Raw genomic sequence first — 24,548 nt, 5'->3', positions numbered from 1 at the left:
CTAATGTATGGGAGTCAGAGGCAGGAGGATTGCAAGTTTGCTCCCAGCCTGGGAAACTTTGTAAGAGTCTATCAGAAATTAAATGAAAAATGGATTGGGGATGTAGCTCAGTGAAAAAGCTCTGGATTTTATGTCTAGCACATCCCAGCGCCCCCCCCCCCCCCAAAACCAATAAGTTCCCTTTGCTGGTTGTGGTGGCTCACACCTGTAATCCCAGAACTCAAGAAGCTGAGCCAAGAGGACTACCTGGGCCACATAGGTCAAGGCTGGCCTGGACAACATAGCAAGATTCTGTTTCAGAACTCCACAAAAACAAAAAAAGAACAGATTCCCTTACTTGTATGCGTTTGTGTCAAGGAAGTTGCATTGCTATCACTTTCTATTTTTTTGTTTGAAAACCAAATCCATACTTACTCTCTTCAGTCAAGTTTTCTATTAGGACATAATTTGAAAGTAGCTGTATGGGATTTCGCTCAGTCCTTGGTCCTTCCAGTGCCTGCCTTGCAAGTGCAAGGTGTGAGTTCAATTCCCGGTACCAAAAATAAAAAATAAAATAAAAGTAGCTGTAAAGAGTAAGTTTGTAATTCCCTACAACTAGTTTTTGTTATATTGACAGTAACTGAATTTGAGCAATTGAAAATTTTTAAAAATTTTCTGTGCATTTCCATAAGAGTTGATGTGGCATAGAACTCTTTCTGGCAATTTTATTTTGTTGACTTTAAAATGACCTTTGATTTTGGCTAAAGAATAGTATTGTTTCTTCTTTGTGAATACTTTGAAGGTACTATTACTATTTAGAAAAGATGACCTAAAATATAGTGCCACCTAAATATAGCTTATTAATGAACTAATTTTTCTGCTTTGTAAGTTTAAGTGTTTAAAAAACCAACAAAATAACAAAATTTGTTTGCATATTCTATGTCTCTGTTCTTGGTCTTAAAGCATTTTTGTTTACCCTGAGTGAAGTTCTCATTTTTAACCTCTTCACTTTAGATCACATTTAGGTTTTCTCTTTCTCCCTCACTCCTCTTCCTTCCTTCCTTTTTTTTCTAAGATTCTTTTTTTTTTTTTTGGTACTGGGGATCAAACTTGGGTCCTTGCGCTTGCAAGGCAGGCGGCGGAAGCACTAAGCTAAGTCCCCGGCCCTAAGATTCTTTTTATGTGGACTCATCAAGAAAAAAAGGATATTAATATTGTTTTTACTGAAAATACAATGGCTATAGATATAGTGTAGTTCTCTGATAAATAGACTCATATTAGAATTTCCCCAGCATAAGCCAAAGCCTGCCAAGGCTTACAAATAAAACTGGCAGGTAGGAACTAATCAGATGCATTTTATCTTGTTTCTTATGAAAACATTTACAAAAGCTGGGGATTTAGCTGAGTGGTGCCACATCTGCCTGGCCAGTGCAAGGTCCTGAGTTTGGTCCCTGCTACTGGAAAGAAAAAAAAAAGAAATTACAAGAAAATGCCTACTTTAAAAAAAAAAAGCATGTGTGCTAAATTCAGCACGGTTGATATCAAATACTCCTTTATTTAATCAAATTAATCTCAAAAGTCTTTTTTTTTTCCCAGTACCAGGAATTGAAATTAGGGCCTCACAGTTGCCAGGCAGGCACTGTACCACTGAGCTACATTCCTGGCCCTCAGAAGTTTTTTCTCTTGTCTAATTTAAATAGTACTACAGCAGACAAGGTTTGCTGTACCTTTTGGCTCATGGCACTAATTCTGCATACTCCTAAATTAAACAGAAGTTTGCCAAGAGGCTAATGCAGCAAGGGCATAAGGTAAACATGGAGCTCAGAGAGGTGCCCATTCATCCCACACAGAGCTTGGGGAAATGCATGTGTCATGGGGAAGATGACAGCTGACTTTGGGAGAAGCTAATTTTTTTCCACATGAGGTTTAGATTGCTAGGTGAAAGTGCAAAATTTTGTTTTAATGGGAGCTCAGATATAATGTGGGAAAATGGTTCTGTAAGGAAACAGGTAGTACGCTTTTTCTGTATGGATCTTCAGCCAGCCCAAGACTTCTGTGTTTCTCTGGGAACTTCTTGGGAAAGATTTTTGGGTGTGGGGGGAGTTCTGGGGATTGAATCCAGAGCCTCCACATTGAGCCACATCCCTAGCCCTTTTTCTCTTTTTTGGTACCGGGGATCAAACTCAGGACCTTGCTCTTGCGAGGCAGGCAGCGGAACCACTGAGCTAAATCCCCGCCCCCCCCCCAGCCCTTTTTTATTTTGAGATAGGGTCTCACTAAATTGCTCAGGGTGTGCTCAAACTTGAAATCCTCCTGCCTCAGCCTGTCAAAGTGCTAGGATTATAGGTGTGCACCACTGGGCTCATCGTTTTTTGAAAGTTTTTGGTGAGAGAAGTGATATGATCATAATTATTCTTGAAAAGATGAATTTAATAGTATTTAAGAAGTAAAAGAATAATAGAGGAGCCAGAGATAAACTATGGAAGCATACCAAGCTCTATTCAAATTCTATCAAATAAGTCTGTAGAAGTCAGAGACAGTGTGGCTTTTCTTATTCTAGCTTTGAGACTAGAACAAAGCCACAGGAAAGGTATTTAATAATGGTGAATGAATAAATAAGTGGCCATTACCACTTCAGTGTGTTTGAGAAAGGGCTAGTCTGAATTAATAAAATAGTTGAATTAGGAATCTTTCATTGAAATTTTATTACATTCAAGGAAGTATAGAATATAGTGTAGTATTAGTAGGTAAACCTATAAAGACTTGATTTAGTTAGTAGACTAAATGTGTATTAAATAACATCTTATTGTCTTTGCTGTTGCATTAACCTTTTTTTTTTTTTTTTTTGTGAGACAGTGTCTCACTATGTAGCCCATGTTGGCCTCCTGCCTTAGTCTACGAAGTGCTGGGATTACAGGCATGTGCTGCTGTGCCTGACTTTTTTTTTTTTAAGAGTTATTTTAGGGGCCGGGGATTTAGCTCAGTGGCACCACACCTGCCTCAAAAGCTCAAGGTCCTGAGTTCAATCTCTGGTACCACACACACACAAAAAAAACAGTAAGTTATTTTAAATTCATCTTACTGAATATATTCTATAAGGGCTTGTTCTAAACATCTACAATATACTGATCAAAAAGATTACAACTGTTGAGTAGGAATTTCAAGAGAGGTTTTTCAGAGAAAGATACTCTAAGTTGTCAGTAAGCTAAAGACCATACTTCCCTGTTTCCATAAGGAGAAGGATTCTGTGGGCTTTTTTTTAATACCATAAAAGAAGATAATAGGTAAAAGACAAAGTGGGGAAAATGACATTATAAAATAACTAATGATAGACTTTTTATTTTTTTGGTACCAGGGATTGAACCAGGACCTTGCACTTGCGAGGCAGATGTGGCGCCACTGAGCCAAATCCCTGGCCCATGATAGACTTTTTTTTTTTTGGTACCGGGGATTGAACTCGGGACCTTGTGCTTTCGAGTGGTGGAACCACTGAGTTAAATCCCTGGCCCCCATGATAGACTTTTTAAAGAAGGTATTTTTACTTCTTTAGATCTTTATTTGGGTGAAAAAAAATTAAATATAAATACTAAATATATTGGCCTACAAGTTTCAGTGGAAGGACAAAAGTGTATTATACTCAAGATTCATTGTGATTGTTTTTGTGATATCTGTGTCATATTGGTTTTAATAAATTACAAGATAGTTTGCTAAAAATGTCTTATTTCAGGGGCTACACTAAGTATGAGACCAGCTCCCATTCCAATAGAGGACCCTGAGTGGAGACAAACGCCTCCCCCTGTGTCTGCCACACCTGGGACCTTCCGACTACGGCGAGGAAGTCGATTTACCTGGAGAAAGGAGTGCCTGGCTGTCATGGAAAGGTAGGTAGACATCTGCTTTTCATATGGGAAGAAACAAACTTTCAATAGATTTGAACAGTTTTCATTTCCAACATGTAATTTGGGATCTAAGTTCTATCTTGAAAGTATTTTGGAGTATTATAAGTGCTATATTATATTGATTTTTTGTTTTGTTTTGTTTTTTGTCTTTGGTACTGGGGATGGAACTTGGGACCTTGCGCTTGGGAGGCAGGCAGTAGAACCACTGAGCTAAATTCCTGGCCCAGTGCTATATTATTGAAATAAGGTAATTTAACATTGAGAATTTACAAAGTTCACATCTATCAAGTTATTTTACTTAGTGTCCTAAGAAATTTTAGAAGAAATATTTTTTAATTTAGATCTTTGTATCATACTTTGGGAAACTCTATGAAGTCTTATTTTCATCAAAAATATTGAAGGATTGTATAGGTCACTGAGACTTGAGTTTCCTTAATAAAGAGGATGTGCTGAGTTTCAAAGGTTAGAAAATACTTGTTTATTACTTTGACTCAGTAATTTATCCTCTCACCCTAGCACCAGTACCTATTCCATACTAGGTATTCAGTATATTTCTAATCTTAGTTTCACTTTTCCCACCTGAAATGGTATAAATGATTGTGAAATATTGACCATATTTATCATTGATCCTATAGTACAAGTACCCTTTTAGTCACCTACCAATAAGTGATGCCTATGGAATTTTGTTTTAGTGGAGAAGTTTACATGCAGCAGAGCGGTGATTTCCCTGCTGTGCATTTTCTATGTCAGACTCGTAAACTGGTAAACTCAGCAGAGCATGGCTCAGTCTCTGATGCCTGTTTAACTGTTCGGCTCCAACTCTTAACTGTAACTTTCTCATCTCTAAAATGGAATTTTAAGTAGCCAATATGTCATCTAGGACTTTTGCCATCTCTTCTTGCTTATTTTATGATTATTTCCCAGCACATTAACATTATTGCCTGAAAGACTGGGAGACTTACAGTGTTGCAATTCAAACCATGTTTTTGTCTTATGCTATAGGTGAAATTAATAGGATGTTGGATCCAGTAGCTAAAATAAAACTATATAGATTATCCTTTGATACTGTCATCTGTTCTTTCCTTGCTTTCTTTATCATAAATAAGAGTAGAAGCCATTTATTGAATAATGAATCCTTATATGCTTGAGTGGTTAAAGTAAAAGAATGAGATTTCATTGTTCTGAAGACCTGAGCATTAAATTAGTAGTCAGCTCTATTTTTCTCATCTAGAAATTTTGGTTCTTTTTGAAAATTTGGAAATTACTACAGAGGTGATGGGAATTAAAATATGTAACTTAAATTACTTTTAATATATATTCCTCTAAGGTAGCAAAATTAGCTTTGATATTAGTTTCTAGCTGGTATAAGTTCTGATTATGTTGACTTAACCATTAACATTCATTTGTCATGTAATGTCAGTGTGAGAAAGAATTAATTTTAAAATTGATAACATCCTGGACTATATAGTGAGTTCAAGGCCAGCCTGCAATTCATAGTGACACTTGGTCTCAAAAAAAAAAAAAAAAGATGATATTTCTAATGCATTTTCAGAATGGAACCTCAAAGACTTTAGATTTCCTGAAGATAATAGCAACAAGCCACAGAGTCACACTGATTAAATTTCACTTTGTATTGAGCTAGGCATGGTGATCCATTCTTGTAATCCCCACACACTGAGAAGCTGAGGCAGGCAGATTGTCAGTTTAGTCCCAGCCTGGGCCCCACTTAGTGACTTAGCGAGTCCCAGTCACAAAATAAAAAATGAAAAGGGTAGGGATATAGCTCAGTGCAAAGGCTCTTGGTTCAATTCCTGAACCACCCCCCCAAAAAAGGTTGAGCACTGACACTCTCCAAGCTTCCCATTTAGCTTTAATTTATATTTTTAACCTTGATTTTAATTAAGAAGTGTCTTTAAGGCCAAGGATTTAGCTCAGTGGTTCCACCACCTGCCTTGCAACCACAAGGACCTGAGTTCGATCCCTGGTACCAAAAAAAAAGAAGTGTCTTTAACCCAGGAGTTGGTTATTTTTTATTTAATTTTATCTTATCTGGCACACCTAGAAAGAAAGGATAGAGTTTATTCCAACAGTTGAAAATTACAGAAAGCTTTTTGAAGTACTTAATAGCAATAGTACAGAAGAGCAAAGTATGATTTTCATTCTGTGAATAATGGAATGTTTTTATTTTCTAAAATGAAATATAAAATTGCCTAGTCTTAGAGTAACATATAATGTTTTTTGCCTAGACTGATGGATAAATACATAGTGCACATTTCGATCCCCGGTACCAAAAAAAAATACATAGTGCACACATAGAAAAACCAAAGTAAATCTTGCTCAAATATATTAGTATAACATAAAAGTCAAAAATTATTCCATTCCTCATACCATTCACCAATATAAATTTTAAATGAATCCATGCATATAAAGGAAAAAAGTATGGGTGATCCATCCATATCCTGGAAATGGGAAAAATATTTCCCAACCAACTCAATATCCAAAAACAGTAAGGAAAACTGTTGATAAATATGATTGGATAAATTGAAAGAAAAACTTTGGAGATAAAAACTGAGCAGTCAAGGCATGGTGGCACATACCTGTGATTCCACCATTCTGGGAGGCTGAGACAGGAGGATCGGAACTTCCATCCTAGCCTGAGAAACTTTAGCAACACCCTGTCTCAAAAATAAAAAAGGATGCTGTAGTCTATAGCTCAGTATGAAGGCCCTGGGTTCAATCCCTAGTACCACAACAAAACAAAACATAACTGAACACAGTAAAAAGACAAATTGGAAAACACGTTGTAACTTTTATCATCCCTAATATATAAAGAGCTCTGGAAAGAGAAAAGACCAACGACTCTGTAGAAAAATGGACTAAAGATCTGAAGATACAGTATCATCAGAAAAATAAACACAAGTGGCCCTTGAACACAGGAAAAGATTCGCAACAATGACAGAATTATTCCTTTTTAATTTTCTTCTCACAAATTACTAAATTTGTATTCAGTGGCAATAGTAGATAATTTTAAAGGATGTAGAAGTTAGTAAAAAAAAAAATCCCAGTTTTGTAAAACAGAGTGTTAAATAAAAATAATCTGAGTCCTAGTGGGGTTTTTTGCCAATAAAACATTTGAAACAACAGTTTAACAATAAGAAAAGCTTAGCTCGTAATAAGAAGAATTCCATTTAAAATTACATTGAGATAGCAGTCCTCACCTGGCAAAATTCCAAAAGTTGGCAACATTTTCTGTTGATTGGGCTATAGATAAATGGCATTCTCATATATTGTTTGTAGAAATGCAAAATGTAACCACCTTCATGGAATAGAATTTGGCAGTATCACAGAAAATTGCCTAAGGATTTGCCCGATGGCCCAGCATTCCTAATTCTAGAGAATTATCTCTGCTATTATACACTGACAAAAATTTTAAAATGTAACAACACTATAATAATATCCAAATATTGAAAACAAATGACATGTTTATTAGTAACGGACTGGACGTATAAGTTATAGTACATTCATACAGTAGATATTGAGGCCCACAGTGGAGTGCTATGCAAATATTTTTTTTTGTAAAGAATGAAGAATATCTCTAATAGTCAGCTATATAGAGTAGGCTATCATTTGTGTATTTCTTGTCTTTGTTTTAACATGGAGGAATACACTGTTAAATAAAATGATTATCCATAGAAGAGGAAAAAGTATGTGGGAGGAGATAGAAATACACCCCAAATACCTCCTTTTGACATTGCAACCTTGTAAATGTTCTAACAAAATTAAATTGAAATGGGACTTATCCTTAAAAAATAACTAAAATGAAAGCTGTGTATAAAGGTGGTGACCTAAATGCTCAGGTATGATATCATAGAACTTTATAACACTGTTAGCTCACTGAACTGTTAAAACAGGATACAGCTTGAGTAAAAAGAACTACCAAAAATCTTACTCCATTTTTTGCTAATTTTGGTAACATAAATGTTGTTGAGTAACCCAGCATGTCTGATTATGGCCTGCACAGTAGTATAAAAGCATGGAATAGGACATAGATAGATTTACCAGAAAAAATTTTGAGGAAAGAAATAACCCAACTAGCTATGGATTGAACATAGGAATGCAGAGCAAGAAGAGTGCAGTAGAGCTTAACATCTTGATGGTAAAAGTACATTCATCTGAAATGGCATCTGTACCATTGGAAAACTGTTTGATCTTGGGCAAGTCATTCCACATGTCTGGACTCCAGTTGCCATATTTATAAAAAGAGTTAAGTATAACAATAAAGTACAAATAGAATGTACTTCAGAGTCAGACAGACTTAAAATTTAATCTTAACCACCTTATGTTAAACTTTGGGGATTTTAGGTTTCCAAAGTGTAGAGCTGGTTGTTTATGAAGAGTTGGGAGAATTATTTGAGATAATATGTGTAGAATGCCTTCCTCATAGCCAACGTCAAACCAATTTCCTTTTTCAATCATAGTCCCTTCCGGCTTAGTGCTTTAGCTCTGAAGTTGCCTAAAATTTCTGTGTTGGGAGATTTTTAGTGGCAATAGACATAGAGATTTGGGAGTCATTAATAAGTTAGGTAGTTAAAGCCATAAGCTAGTGAATGAACTTCAGTTAAATCTCTCTGCTTATACAGTTTCTGCATTTTTATAGCAAAATGTGGCTGAAAAAAACCTAAAACCCTGCTGACTTAACTCATTTTAAATTCATGACCATGAGCCTGAAGTAGATCTTTAATTCTGCCAGGCAATCATACTATGTCTTCCTGGCTCATTCTTTCCCTCTCTAAATGATTATTTCACACTTTGTTCTCTCTGTAAATTCCCTATCCTCATTCTTGTGATGACCTTGCTTCCTGTTTGAACAGGAAGATAAGGCACTCGGAGGAGAATGTCTACAAACTATCTGCTTGCTTGCATGTACACACACACACACAGATAATTCATATTGTTCTCCTCTCTTGCCATACCCAAAGCACCTCAATGATGTGCACATATCTTCGTGCCTGTTTTAGAGCTGCGTGTATATTTCCTCTTCTCTGACCTTATTGTGTTCTGTTCCACATATTTGACTTTCAGAATATTCAGCATCAGAAACATTTATTATCACAAAGCACAATATTGTATAATCCTGTTTATAAGAAATATCCGGAATAAGAAGATCTGTAGTGACAGAAAGTAGATTAGTGATTGCCTAGGGGTAGGGTCTGGGGTGAGGATGGGAAAAGCATCTAAGGAGTGCATAGCTTCTTTTGGGGTTGAAGAAAAATTTTTAATCAGTTGCAATGCTTGCACAACTTTATGAGTATACTAAAAGTTATTAAATTGTTTACTTCAAACAGATGAGTTGTTTGGTATGTGAATTATATCTCAGTTGAGCTTCATATAAATTTTCCCTCCATGTTCAATCCTCATTGCAATCCTCTTTTACTCTGTTACAGCCAGGGATTTAGCTCAGTGGTGCAGCTCCTGCCTTGCAAGCACAAGGTCCTGAGTTCGATCCCCAGTACCAGAAAAAAAAAAATGTGACTTTTATTCCACAAACTTGTCCTTTGTTTATTCAATAGAGCATCTCCTAGCTATGAGGTGAAGTGCTAGGGATGGATAGACTATAAGCAGCTTAGGAAGAAAGGAAAAAAGAGCCATCTCTCCAGAGCCTACTGGACCCAAGCAGAGTTTACTGCAGAACTTCTGTGGCCCTAGAGCTAGGCTTCTACTGCACTCTTTCCTCATTTGACCTTTCTGTGATTTGGGTGGGGTATTCCTTTAGCTCGGGAAGCAGGTCTGTCTCTTCGGTGTTAGGATCTCTGGAACACAGAAGAGAGACCTGGCTATTGTACCCACCCCTATTTTTAATCTCAAGGGAGGATGACAAAAGAAATCTCCAAATCTTTTTATAGATTGTTCAGTGCAATTAATCCAGATTGAAAAAGAAGCAGCAACTTGGACCAGAGAGAGAAATAAATGTAAGAATACATAGCAGTAATGGGTGGAAGCAATGGCCTGGAGTGGTTAGATTACCAACTTTGGAGTCAGATTTGTGTAGAAACGTTACTTAATTTCTATTATTTTCAATCAAAGTGACTAAATGATGACTTTGTATTTGGGGTGTGTCTAGGGAGGTACAAATGAAGGCAAGTCAATACCTCTGTGTGTTTCTTTTTTTTTTTTTTTTTTTTGGTACTGAGGATCAAACTCAGGCTCTGTGTGTGTTTCTAATTAAAGCTATTGCTTGTTTCATTTATCTTATGGAACAGTATAGATACATTATTTTTATCCTTAGATTCTTCTCATGTGAGTGATATATAACAAAATCTTTAATAAACCTAGAACACTGAAATTATAAGGAAAATATTTTGGTTTTGTTGTTTTAACATTTGTAATCTCCAAACAGCTTTAAGAGTTTTAGCTTTAAAAGTTAGTCCCAAATATTCTCCCTAGCAGACAAGGAGTCATAGTTAAGAACTTTAGCTTCAGAGTATGTCTGATTCCCCAAAATTTAAGCATCTGAAAATAGTTTTTTAGAGTAAGTATGTCTTCATGAACAAAAATAGCATCACAAGCACAGCACTGTAACAAACCATAATTAAATCATACTTCTAAACTTGATGTCCCTGCCATTAACCTGACATTTTTATAATCTGAATTAGGACATGTGTCTCATACACATGTGTGTCTTATACAAGTGTGTGTTGTACGTCCTGGGAAATTAGCATGGAAAAGAAAATAGGCTTATAGAGCATATTTCTAGAATGTTGCTTGAGGTTTCTGTAATTTAATTCTCTTGGTCTTTTCTGCATTTTGGAATTCTTCCCAGGACAGTTTATTAGTACTTGAATTTTGATTTCAGTCTCTTTCCTTTCTCCTTTTTACTTTTAATTTGTTTTAGTGAATACTTAGACTGTGAAGGTTAAGAAGAACAATAGTTCTAGAAACTAAATTCTATATTTAACTGCAGACTGGGTGTGGTTCAGACAACTGCAGTGTAAGCTTGCCTAGTGCATTGCCAGTCATCAGAACTCTGACCTGCAGGGACGGGGTTCCTTTTCCTAGTCGTCCGACCCTGAAAATGTACTGAATTGGGATGATATGATATATGGTATGCACTTCCAAATATGTAACTAATACAGAAACAAAAGAGACTCATAGGTTCAAGCTTGAAGTGTCTCTAGAAGATGGGTTTCTTCTTCTATTCTACAGCAGTTTCCAAATAATATTCACTAACCCTGTTTTCTGAGTGTTGCTTCCTGTTATTTTATTGCCTTTAATTACAGTTGTGAGATTTAGAAAAAATTTCCTCAGGAAGTCCTGTCCACTTCTGCCCTCATTTCTTGAAGCCACATTTTCCTTTAGTATGTATATTTTTCTTGTCACCATTACTGCCAAAAATAAGAAAGGGACCCCAAAGATTAATTCAAGCAGTTCATTGTCTATCCCAAGTTATCAAAACTATAGTCATACAAACCAAAAATTATGATTTTTAACAGAGCATATTCCATTGAACCAAACCTTTTCTTTTCTTAATTTTTACTTGATAAACATTTTTTCAGTGTCTGGTATGTGCCAAGATTTATGCTAAGAACTGAGATGCAAAGATGAATAAGGCAAAGTCCTTTTAAATTCTTTTTCCTTCTCTTGTTTCCTTTTCATCACTTATTTTGTCAAGCCTCTTTTTTTCTCTCCTAAACTCCTTTCTTCGTTTTCTTCTTCTTTACCTTCTCTTTTTTAGTTTGCTAGGAAAACATCTATGTATTTCTTCTTTTCTTGCCTCTCACATGTTACTTTTAAACCTGTGTGCTTAGTTGCTTCTTAGTTGATCAATGTAAAACTGAAGTATATTGCTCTTGTGGTTTTTTTTTCCTTGTTTCTTTGTAGTATTGGGGATTGAACCTAGGGCCTCTTATATATTAGGCAAATACTGTACCATTGTGCTGCCACCCCAGCCCTTTTTATTTTGAAATAGACTCTCGCTAAGTTGCCCAGGCTGGCTTTGAACTTTCAGTCCTCCTGATTCAGTCTACCAGAATGTTGGGATTACAGCATGCACCACTGTACCTAGCCGCAGTATTTCTTAGATTTCTTGAATAAAGTACCATAGTCTTAACTCATTTAAAAAAACAAATTGGTCAATGTATATTTTTTAAACAGTAAGTATTATATAATTCTAACAGTCTTTCAAGTTCCTAAAACTGTATCACTGTGATTCTAAATAATTTCTTGTTTTGTGTGGAACCTTTGTTCCCTCTGAGACTATGTGGCTTTGGATAGGAAAATATTTCCCACCCTAGAATTAAATCTTTGGAAAATAATTGGTGCTTAGCATAACAACATGAACAGATTTTGTTCAAAGAACAAAATCATCCACAAGATAACAAAGCTGTATTAGGTGAGTTTTTCAGGATTGAGTTTTTAATGTATATAATCTCATAATCTTGGTCCCTGGTTTAGCAGTCAACTTATAGTATGGTTCCACAGTTTCTGTGTTTATATATGAATGAAATACCTGGAGAGTCTTGCAGTCTGAAAATACAAAGGCTAGGAGAGTAGATTGCACCCAGGGTAGAGAATGACCTTACTGTCGCCACAGTTGCCATGCTGTGTTTTTATTCGAAGCATTTTTGTTTGTATTCATGCTGCAGTATGTTGTAATAATTGAAAAAAAGCTCTTAATCTGTTTTTTAAGTTGTTTACACCACTTACCTCCCATATATAAAACAGATAATAGGCATTTTATCCCAGTGACTCGTTATTGTAGAGATGGCAGTAGATTTTATGTCAGTACCTTTAAAACATCTTGGGAATTAAAAACTTGAAACAGGGCTGGGGATTTAGCTCAGTGGTTTCACCACCTGCCGTGCAAGTGCAAGGACCCGAGTTCGATCCACAGTACCAAAAAAAAAACTTGAAACAGATTTGAAAAGTATTTCTAGCCCTTTCTTTTTAAAGATAAGAATCTAAGTAAGATTCCTTATGAGGGAGGGAGCATATTAGGGATGGAACCCAGAGCCTTACAAATGTCAGGCAAGAGCTGTACCACTGAACTACATTCCTAACCTTTTTTTGAGACTGAGTCTAAGTTGCCAAGCTGGCCTCAAATTTGAGATCCTTCTGCCTCAGCCTCCCAAGTAGCTGAGATTATGGGCGTGTGCCACCATACCCGGTCTGAGATTTCCTTTTCTACAAGTTTAAGGAAATATCTTGAAATTCTAGCCATTTTCAATTTTTAAAAAAAATCATCTGATCTTTTTATTCCTCCTGACTTACAAAGGTTCATTGTTACAAAAATTGTGTAGTTCAGTTTTTCCCCTGGCTTCCTTTATAGCGGTGCCTTGTTGTTATGAAAATGTAGACACTATCTGCCAGAATTTCACCATCTAGTAAGAAAATTTTATGTGGCATTTAAGTAGTATATTCCATGTGCTCCTTCTGGGCTAGGGTTTGATTGTACCCAGTTCACACATAGGCTAGAATAGTCCTGTGCATGAAGTCTAATAGTACTGTGTGTTACTAGATGTTGCTTGAGCATAATTGAACTGAATATTTGAGAAGATTCTACAAATTTAACAAAATTGGGATGTGGTATCCCATTCTTTCCCCCTACCAGATACATTAGATCCCAGGGGCCAAGGGAATGCAATGTGGATAGAGTAGTGTCTTCTAATTCTGGTAAAGTTATAAAGCCTTCACTTTCAAATGCCTTACTGTTGTTTTAATGCCTTAGCTGGATTGTTGTACTCTTTTTCATCCATAAAAACTATTTTGTGGGAACAGAATTGAACCCTTTAAAATGTAATGTTTGCTGGGCATTATGGCACAAGCCTGTAATCCAAGCACTTGGGATGCTGAGACAGGAGGGTCACAAGTTTGAGGCCAGCCTTGGGTACTTAGCAAGTTCTAGGCTAGCCTGGACTATATAGCTAGACCTTGTCTCAGAAAAACAAAAAATGTAATATTTATCTTGGTCTACAGCAAATGAGGACTTAAAATATATGCAGTCTGCCCTCACTTAAGTTGTTCTGCCATCACTGCAACCCCTTGTCTGCTGGTCTTCCTTTCCTTCTCTAATGATGTCACTACTGTTCTAAGATGGAAAATGCTGGGAGAATACACTGTAAGTTTTGGAATTAATAGATATAAGAGGTTGAATTTTAAAGAGGGTTTATCCACCTTCATATCCTTGTGGAATGACTTGAGTGGAACATAATGAACTATACCTCCTGTATCTCTGCAAATAGAAGGAAGTTCTTAACATTTATATGAGACAGCAGGAGCCTGGACATGACCTCATTTCAATCCATTAGACTATTTGAGGAAAAAAACAACAAAACTTTCCCGCTTATTGACAGGTAAAGTTATCCCAATCCATTCCTCATAGACTGTAAGAAGATGAACTGTCCTTAAATGCATTTTAAAATTGGCAAATTATACTTCCTGGTTCCTTTTCGGTCAAACAGAAATAGCTGAAAGAGAAATTATCATGATGTTTTTGAGGCAGATTAAAAGTTGTTCCCATCCTCATATAGCTGCTTTGCCAGCAGTTTCATTTTGCACAAACAGTGTACCCCTGTTCTCTAATCTCTGAGGCAACTAAAACAGGTCAAAAGACCTGATGTTCCTCATGCCGTTCTGTGGCCACAGTTTACAAGAAAATGAAGCACAGTTAGGTGTTTTGGTTTCTATTTGGATGTCCCCCCAAAGCCTCGTGGGCTCTTAGTCATGGCTGTGAAGGGTGACTGAATGATGGGGATGCTCTAGCTGAGTGTGATGTTAGGAGGTGTGGCCTGGCCAGAGGTGGTGGTCACTGGGGACGTGCCGTGATAGGGTATATCTCCCTCCTGGGTTTTCTTCACTCTCTGCTTCCTGACCACCATGACATGAATAGCTTCTCCTCTGCTATGTCCCTCCGCCAGGCCGTCCTGCCTTGGAGCCGGGGGACTGTGGACTGAAAACATGAGCCAAATAAACCCCTCCTTCTTTAAGTCGCAGGTGCTGGATATTTTGTCCCAGAGACAAGGAATGTAAGACATTAGGTAAATATTGGTGGTGTACCTAATGAGTCACCAATGAAGTATATCTGTTCATCCCAGAACCTGAATTATAGGCATCATGTTATAAATAGTGAGGGAGATCAACTTAATAGACTAACTGGAAAATCTTTACAAAAACGCTAGTGAACATTTTCTTTTTTAATCTCAAATAATTAAACTTCTCCTTTGGTATCAGTCATTGTGATACAGGGGGTATAGTATTAACAAAATAAAATGTGGTCCTGGCTGTTATAATAGTGCATTAAGAAGTTGTTATTACACAAAACATTGACAAAGTGTACAAAGGTTTGCATATGTGTTTGCTTTTTGAAAATCCCAATTGGTAAGACATGAACTTGTACAATAGCCTGCTCTCTTGCCTTTTAGTGTAACCTTGAATGGAATGTGGTATTTTAGGGTTCTGAAACATCTAAAAATGGTCTCTAGACTATACTTTAAAATCTGCATACTACAGAAATACTGGTCATAGTAGTGCCTCGTCCAGATACTCTGTTTTATTCATTCTTTCATAGGAGCAGAGTTGAACCAGCGACTGAAAGGCCAGATTAAGCTATGTTTCTAACCATCTTGAGACTGTCCTATAATTATCATTTTACTGGGAATGCAAACCTTGGTTTGTCATCAAGATACCTTTGCTCTGTAGTGTCACTTTGAAGAAGTTTATTTCATTTGTGTACAGTGAATAAATAACTGTATTGACATTATTAATGTAAGCAGCATGAGTTTTATCATGCTATCCGAATTAATTTGCTATTTTAAAAGACAATTGAAGTCATTTATCTATACCCTAGTTGTCTAATGACTCCCACTAAAAAAATGGTAGCAAACATAAGACACTGAAAGTAAAAGACTAGGTTTAAGAAAAAGTAGCAGTAGTTTGGGCATGGTGCTGCATGCCTGTGATCCCAGCACTCAGGAGGGCTGAGGCAGGAGGATTACTACAATTTCAAGGCCAGCATGGGCTACATAGTGAGTTCAAGGCCAACCTGAACTATGTAGTGAGACCCTGTCTCCAAATAAACGAATAAATAAGAAAAAAGAAAAAGTAACAAGTACTTCACTTCTGTGTTTCTCCCTTTATATTCAGGGAAGTATCAGGATAATCCCAGGCTACTACATCCTGGATTCTTACAAGAATCTACACTGTTATCTCTGTTTGGTTTGCTACTTGTTGAGGTCAAGCATTTGGATTGATCCGTGGGAAAACCAGTTTTCATTTTAGATACAGACAGTATCGTTTAAGCATGAGGTAGTCATTTTGCAGAAAAATAGTATTGATCCTAAGAAAAGCCATGCAGGGAGACAATGAATTGATCCTCATCCTGTCCCGTTGATCTTCCTATTATAATAAATTGTTGGTCAGCCAAGTGTAAGGAACTTAACAATTCCAGGTCACCTCACCCATTTCTTTTATAAACCTCCTACCTACCAGCAAAGCCAGACACAACAGAGAGGACAGTGCACTACCACCCAGCTACAGGAGAAACAAGCGGAAGGAAGCAAGGGGCACACGCACACCAGCACTGATGTCTTCATAGCTTGTGAACGAGTGAATACAGTTCACTTTCCAGAGTACCGCAGTTTCCACTGGTGTTCGCTTAGTTTCATTAGGGAACTGGGAGATCTGTGAAGCAGCAATACCAAACACTGTCCTCTTCTGTATGTTCTTTTTCTTCATTACTAAAATGAGGAGTTGAGCAAATATTTGATAAAGCCAGTGGTATTGGCCCAAGAGACATATCTTAAGACAAGTACTGTTTCTTAGGGTTTTTCTTTAATATAATTGGAACTTAACAGTTTTACTGTTTTTTCCCGACAACTCCAGAAAACTGGCTCCATTTTGTCTTCATAGAAAAACTTAGGATTAAAACATAATACACATTAGAAGGAAAACTTGCTTTTCAGTTGCCACATAATGAAACTCTCCCTAACTCTAATATAACAGTATTCATTTAGGGCCACATGCCGCGGGACAGATGATAGCCTGAGCTGTTTCTGAGGCTTAGTGAAAGCATAAAATGTGCTCAAAATTTAGCTCTTAAAGCTAGAATGGTGGTGTGCACCTGTAATCCCAGCACTCAGGAACTAGCCCAGGAGGGTCCCCACAAGTTCAAGGCCAGCCTGGGCTGCATAGCGAGACCCTGTCTTAAAAAAATAGAAAAGAAAACTTAGCTCTTAAATCCAATGTCATCAGTGATGCCTGTCTATCAAATACTAAGTAGAGTGTAATAGCATTTATCATGCAGCAAATAAATAAAACATTTAAACAGGATCTTTGCAGTGAAGGGCCTAGGGAGAATTAAACTTTGTTGGGCCACATTTTATACATGGTATTGGTATCCACAATTCTCAGGTATGAATTTTTCTTTTTTTAAACAAATGAAGAAAGATATCTTTCTGTCCTGATTACAATTTGGAAGCCTTTTTCCCTGCTAGTGTCTGAGGAGGTACCAGGTTTTTTAGAGTAAGTTGACTGCACTGTAGGCATAGACTTTTAGTGTGAATTGATGTTATGCTTCAAGTGAGAAGTTCTAGGATTAAATTCTTTGCTTAGGTGAAAGATACAGGTAAGTGTCAGTCGTGCCACCGCCTCCCCCCACACACACACACACTTAGCTTTCCTGTCCCAAGGGAGAAAGGTGCCTGGGTGGGGTGTGGCTCTGGTGCTGGGGTCCTCGTCCTGGGTTTCTCACTGATGCTATCACATCTTGGCTTCCGGAAACAACTGGGAAGTTAGCAGCAGCTTGGTCTAGATGATTCACTGCTAAGGCATTTGAGTTACATATTTTAAATGAAATTGGAAACTATACTGTGTCTCAGCTGAATATGGCTCTTCCTGTTAGGCCTTGGAGCCAATGAACTGAGTCAGGAGACTTGAGTTCCAGGTTGTGCAGCCTGGAGCAAGGCAGTTCTCCTCTCTGGTTCCTCGTCTATAAAGTTCATGTCCTCACTACAAAATAAAGAGGCTGACCTGGTGATCTTCCCTTCCAGCCTTGATTCTTTGTCAGTGTCTACTTGGTGGTTTTTGTAAATCTTTGTGTAATAAGCTGGATTATGGATTTTCATATGCACTTATGAATTAGAATTTGAAAATTCAACTTCTTATATATGAATCCTTTAGTCCACATATACCAGTACTAAATTTTTCTTCTTAAAACTCCTTTATAGCTTTTATATTCTAAAACTTTAAAGTTACTACAAAGCCAGTGAAAACTTAGAATTTCTTTATAATAGAACTTGTTTATATAGAGAGCCATTGTTTATTTTATTAAGTTTACAGAATTAATGAACTCATTTATTAAAAAAATTAACATAGGAAAGCTTTTGGTTGTTCTGTAGTGTGTTAACAAAACAAACTTTTAAAATGTAAATGTTACTAAAGGACATTAAGGTAAGCCAAGAAAGTTTACTTTTTTTTTGGTACCAGGGATCGAACTTGAGTCCTTGCACTTGCGGGGCAGGCAGCAGAACCACTGAGCTAAATCCCTGGCCCCAAGAAAGTTTACTTTTTAAGAATAATTATATGTAATGTCCATTTTCTCATACTTAGAGACAGCAAACTTTATTTTCAAATTAAATAAGGTTTTTTTAAATTATAAAGTTAGCACATGCTTTATAAAATACCAGAAAATGCAAGAAAATATAAAGTAAAAAATTATAGAATGTCCCTTCATCCTGTCAATCATAGACAATCATTGCTAACATTTGGTGTGTTTTTCATTTGTTTCTGTGTGTTGTATCATTTTAATCATAAGAGGCTTGCTGGGCGTGGTGCCACACGCCTATAATCCCAGCACTCAGAAGGCTGAGGCAGAAGGATTCCTGTGAGTTTGGGGCCTGCCTGGGCTATATAGTGAGTTCCTGTCTGAAAAAAACAAAAAAAAAGGCTTATACTCAGTGTGTATTTTTATGCTTAATATCACTATTAGAAAACAGGAATGAAGAAGAAAATATTTTTATTTAAAAAAAAAATATATATATATATATATATATTTGTAAACAGAGAAATAGAAAATATTGTACCAAACAGTATTTTGGTACATTTACGTTAAGGATCTTGGTGTCTATCTCTCTCCCTTTCCCTTTTTCTCTCATTATAAACAGTGACTCATATGTTGTTTTGTAACCAGCTTTCCCCATTAAATGCTCTTTGAAAATGTGATGTTTTTAATAGCCCCTTCTTTCTCCTTCAAATGACTGTACCACAGTTTATTTAACTATACCACTTTACTACACACTTAAATCTTCCCAGTCCTGCACTGTTAAATAGAGCTGACATGACGGCCCCTGCACTTACCTTTTGTCTTAAGAATGATGCATTTGGCGTGTGAATACCACAGAGCGGGATTCTCCACATCTCCACATCAGTGCCCTGGAGCGCGATACTCCCTGCCCACAGCCTGCCTTCACATGCCTGCTGTAACTGACTCTTTGCTAAGTGGATATTGGCTTCTTTGCCTCTTTAATGTGTGGAAAGCAGTGTTTTTTCTTTATCTACATTTAAACCTTTTTGATTTACAAATGAGGCCAAACATTTCTACATGTTTATTAATCATTTGTCCTTCATCTTTTGATGTTCTTTTTCATTACTTATTTTTCTGTTGTATGTTTATATTTTCTTCCCGATTTACATGTTAACTCAATGATATTATTAACCTTCTCTGTAATACATTTGCATTTATTTGTAATGTATTTTACTTTTCATTTAAATGTAAATCTAGTACATTCTTATGTGACTGCCTCTATCACTTATACTTTCACATTCAAAAGTTTTCATGTTTCTGTTATTGTTTTGTTTTTTAATGACTTTAGTTTTTATATTTAACCCCAGTGTATTTGGTTCATAAGGTGGGATCTAATTTGGTGCCGCTTTCCATGTAGTCAGTTTTCCTCTCTTCCTTGGATTTCAGATAGTTTCTTTCTTACCCCTAATGTTATTTATTGGTTAGTTCTCTTGATAATTGTCAATCCTTGAGCGACAGTTAGTTTTGATTATTATAACTTTATAATGTCATAATATTCAAGAATAAAGCCCATTTATTGCTATTTATTTTCAAAATGTTATTAGCTATTTTCATCTGGGTTTTCTTAAAAAACACTAAAGTTATGTTGACTCTGTCAACACTTACTAAGAAAAAAGAAAAGAAAAAATTTGTGTGCATCTAATTTGCTTGAAGTGCATTAAACCTAAAATTTTAATTTGGGGGGAAGTAATATTGTTTGACTATTTAATCTTATCAAGGAGTGTTTTGCATGCCTCCTCCATTTCCTTTTTTTTTTTTTTTTTTTCAAATTTGTAAGTAAAGATACTCAGTTTTATTTTTCCTTTTCCTTTTCCTTTTTCTTTTTTTTTTTTTTTTGCACAGTATTAGGGATTATGCCAGGGGTGGTCTACCACTGAGCTACACCCCAACCCTTTTTATTTTTTACTTTGAAACAGATTCACTAAGTTGCCCAGAGTGGCCTCAAACTTTCCATCTTCCTGCCTCAGCTTCCCAGAATAGCTGAGATTGCAGGCATGTGCCATGCTCCTGGCTTGGATATTTTTAATTCTCATTTTTCTTGCTCTTATGAATAGATGTCTTTTTTCTGTTAAATTGCCTAAACAGTTACTAGTCACAGATAGGAAAGTGGGCTTTTGTGGTTTATATCTATAGGAGTGGTTAAATCTAGCTCATTAACATAACAAGAAACTTTTGATAGTTTTCATTTTGTTTATTGAGTACCCAACTCTGATTATTTCTGAAGCATTTTCAGTTTAACTGTTTCTTGGTATTATATAATATTCAAATGATAATTTTGTGGCCCTCTTTTCAAGTTTGTTTCTTAATTCTGTTTCATATCTTTTGTTAAAGACTGTGTAGTACTTCTAGAACAATATTAAAATTGTACCAGTGGGAAAAATTGCATTAGAGATAGTGGCTCTGTTACCTTGTTTCTGATTTGATGGGGATGGTGCTAGGATTTTACCATTTATTATCAATATTATAAATTATTGTTTTCCTAGTTTTTATTATCAGAAATTTTAAGCATAAAACAAAGTTTCCACCTTTATGGATTTCATAATTTTATTAATATTACTGGTTATTTTCCCTAGTATATTATGAAATTTTTTAAATAATAGAAAAGTTGAAAAACTTTTGCTGTTGTCTGTCAGCCACCTAGGTACCATTAACATTTTACTATACTTGTTTTGTAACACATCTTCGAGCCGTTGTTTTATTGTTGTTGTGCATTGCTGGGGATAAACCCAGGATCAAAACCATGGTCTTACACATGCAAGACAAAAGACAAGTGCTTTAGCACTGAGCCAAGCCCTCAGCCCACCTGGCAGTTTTTAGTATCAGTAACTTTGTTGTTTTACAGAAATATCCATCTGTGCTTAGTTTTCTATGATTTTTAAAATCAACACTGCACTAATTTTAATTTTAGTGCACTGATTTTACTGCACTAATTGCTGACTAAAACCATCTCTTAGCCCTATTTGTTATCAAGTAACCAATCGAAAAATTCTCAGTAAAGCTTTGAAATCAGAATTTATTATGATAGCACTTCAACTTAGATTACAGAAGGAAGAACGAACCAAAATTAGACCTTTTCTGTATTTGACAGACTACTTACAGAAGTGTCTGCTTATACCAGTCTACTTGCCAGGTCTATTTCTGTGGGGCTGTAAAGCTCACCTATGGAAGTTGAATCACCTGTGTCTTAAAGTCATGGCATTCTTTTTGCACTGGCTCCCTTGACCTGGTATGTAAGCTTCCTAGGGCTGCCATAGAAATTACCACATGTTGGGTGGCCTAAAACAGCAGAAATTTATTATCCTATAGTTCTAGAGGCCAGACATCTAAAATCAACGTATCAGAAAGGTGGTTTCCTTCTGAAAGCTGTGAGAGAAGACACCACCCCCTACCTCCCATGCCTCTCTTCCAGCTTTTGATAGTTGCTGACAACAATTCTTGGTGTTACTTGGCTGGCAGATTCATTATTCCAATGACTTTTCATCTCCATGTTGCCTTCTCTGTGTTTATGTGTTTCTATCTCTTAATGAATACTCTCATTAATGAGTAGGGCACTAGTGATTGAACCCAGGGCCCCCTGCCTGCTGGACACATCTGTACCACTGAACTACACTCCTAGCTCCTCTTATAAGTATACTCTCAATGGATTTAAGGCCCAGTGTGATCTCATCTTCATCCTTAGCATAATTATCTGTTCATATAAGGCCATATTCTCAGTTTTGCAGGGACACTCAGTCTCATTCACCCAGCAACTTCCTTAGCAAGCAGTAGTGGAAAAACCATGGGACCAGAAGCCAAGAGGCTCTGATCCTAGCCAGCTCTGTAACCTTGGGGACTACACCTTGCCATTGTCCTCATTTCTCAAATGAGGAGGTTGATCAGTGTGAGTAATCTTAAAGGTCTCTGATTGTCTGGAAGTCCAAATGAAATGATGAAGAGTCCTGTGCTAGCTTGCTTCTATTTCTGCCCTTCATATTTCTCTGTGGCCCCTGATTGTTTCACAGGAGTATTTTAAGGTATGACTAGCATTAGAGGGATTCTGGTCTATAAGTAAGAGTGTGTTCCTTGGGCTTTTATGGATTAGCAAAAGACAGATGCTCCATTTAAGGAAGGTTTTCCCGTGTATTTCATCTCTGCCTTTACCCCATTGTAATGTAAAAACAAAAGAAGGAAGGAAAAAACTTGATTTGTTTGTTGCTGAGGTCATTTCACACATAGATCCTTGCAAATAGGAGATGGGGCAGTTGAGTTTCAGAGTGAGTGAGTTTAATGCCATCCTCTTTGCATCTTCTGAAACCGGAACTTTTCTGCTCACTGCCCAGTGCTGTACTTAGTGATAAAGAAATACGCACTGAATTGTAGGTAGTTGGAAATGTCTGGCAATCCAGAGTGCTTATTTGGATAACCAAAATGATGAGATTGAAGTGTCTCTTCCTCAGAGATAGTGTGTATAAAAGCACAGAGGAAAATGTCCGTGTACGTGGCCGAATCCCTTACTCAGGGCCAGTCTCCGTCTTTTCCGCACGCTCACCAAGACACAAAAGGAGGGATTCTCCGGCTGCAATTTTGAGACTTCAGTGTTATTGAAAAGAAAGTGCTTCAAGGACTTTTCCATTTATTGCTAGCGTATGGTTTCTCATCTCATGTAAATTATTTTGCCACTTTTCATTTTAATTTTTTCCTGTCATTGTCTAACAAAACAATCATTTAGTTTCCCCCTGTGAAGATATTCAGCATCACTCAGCTGACAGTGTCCTTTGTCTATAAAAGTGTAATGCCCTCCGGATTTATTTTATCACTTTTTTATTGGTACCTGCAGATTTCTGTTTACATTTCTTTCACTTTTTTGCATTAGAAAATTTCTAGGGCCATAAATATTCTTATGTGGAATAGAAATACTTTTGGGGCTTCAGCTTCATTTTGGAAATAGGTCCTTTGTAGACACTAACAGCCAAGCTCTCCTGCAATTTATCTACGTGGTAGATACAGTAGAAATATCTATTGCTGGGCCGGGGATTTAGCTCAGTGGTTTTGCCGGCTGCTGCGCAAGCGCAAGGACCCAAGTTTAATCCCCAGTACCAAAAAAAAAAAAAGAAGAAGAAATACCTATTGCTTTGAAATAAATCTAAAGGTTAAATCTGGGAAGTAAATAATAAACACTGTTCCTAATGTCTTAAAGGCATTTAGTACCATTCCAAAGTATCTCATCTCTCTCCATGCCTCAGCCTACATCAAGCTCTCTCCAAGCTATAACCACTTCTGCCTCTAGTGTAACCAGGTACTGTACTGATTCCTCAAATAATAACCCTGCTTCAGAACATGAAGTCCCCATTGCCCAAAAATTAATTCCATACACTTAAAATCTTGACCTAATCTTTTTCTCCAGTTTGATCCCCAAATAGCCCATTTCATGCCCCATAAATTCTAGCCATATTGAACTCCTTCCCAATGACAGAATATTGTAAGCTCTCTGGTGACTGACTCCTTTGTACATGTTATTTCCTCTGTCTCACATTATTTTACTATACTTGCCTTTGCTGCCTGTAAAACTCTTAAGACCCTGCACAAATACCAATTCCTATCTGCTACCACAGTACTGTATTTGTACAGCTGATGTGGCTCTTTTATAATATGTCCCTGAACATTCCTGTGTCTCCAGGTGGTTCTACTGGGAAGCTTTGTCTGGTTCATCTTTGCTGTCCTTTAGTCAGTTGCCTGGCATGAAGCAGGACTCTGCACTTTTGGGTGATTAAATGAATAATTTTGTCCAAAATCCAAGTCATTAGACTTATTTCTCTACTTCATTGGATATATATAGTTTGGTTATATATAGTTTTTAAAAAACACTACTTTTATGTAATTGTATTCAGCTTTATGGTAGGCTAAAACCACCAAATGTACCTGAAAAAGATATTGTACAGGATGGTGAAATACCAGTGGTCTTTCCCCTGAAAGAGATGACCATGGGTTTCTCCAGAAGCCTTAACTAGAACTAATATATTCTGTTTTACCTTTGTTTCCTTCTTTCATTTATTTATTCTTTAATGTATTCATTTATTCAATCATTTATAAATCAGATATTTATGTATGATCTAAAA

The 24,548-nt window shown here is 36.6% G+C and overlaps 1 protein-coding gene across 14 annotated transcripts in view; it reads left to right on the top strand.

The window, feature by feature from the left end:
• Positions 1–24,548, top strand: part of Hmbox1 (homeobox containing 1) — a 177,101-nt gene that overhangs the window by 126,610 nt on the left and 25,943 nt on the right. For all 14 annotated transcript variants that reach the window (XM_004848434.3, XM_004848433.3, XM_004848432.3 and 11 more), the window contains one exon: positions 3,707–3,860. In XM_004848434.3, the coding sequence (XP_004848491.1) occupies positions 3,707–3,860 (154 nt within the window). The remainder of the gene's footprint in view (positions 1–3,706; positions 3,861–24,548) is intronic.

This window comes from Heterocephalus glaber, unplaced genomic scaffold (assembly GCF_053883595.1).
Source record: "Heterocephalus glaber isolate CG9 unplaced genomic scaffold, H.glaber_assembly_v1.0 deba00001460, whole genome shotgun sequence".
In the NCBI taxonomy this organism is placed as follows: domain Eukaryota; kingdom Metazoa; phylum Chordata; class Mammalia; order Rodentia; family Bathyergidae; genus Heterocephalus; species Heterocephalus glaber.
The sequence above is the reverse complement of the archived record's forward strand: the minus strand, read 5'-3'. Positions and strand labels throughout refer to the sequence as shown.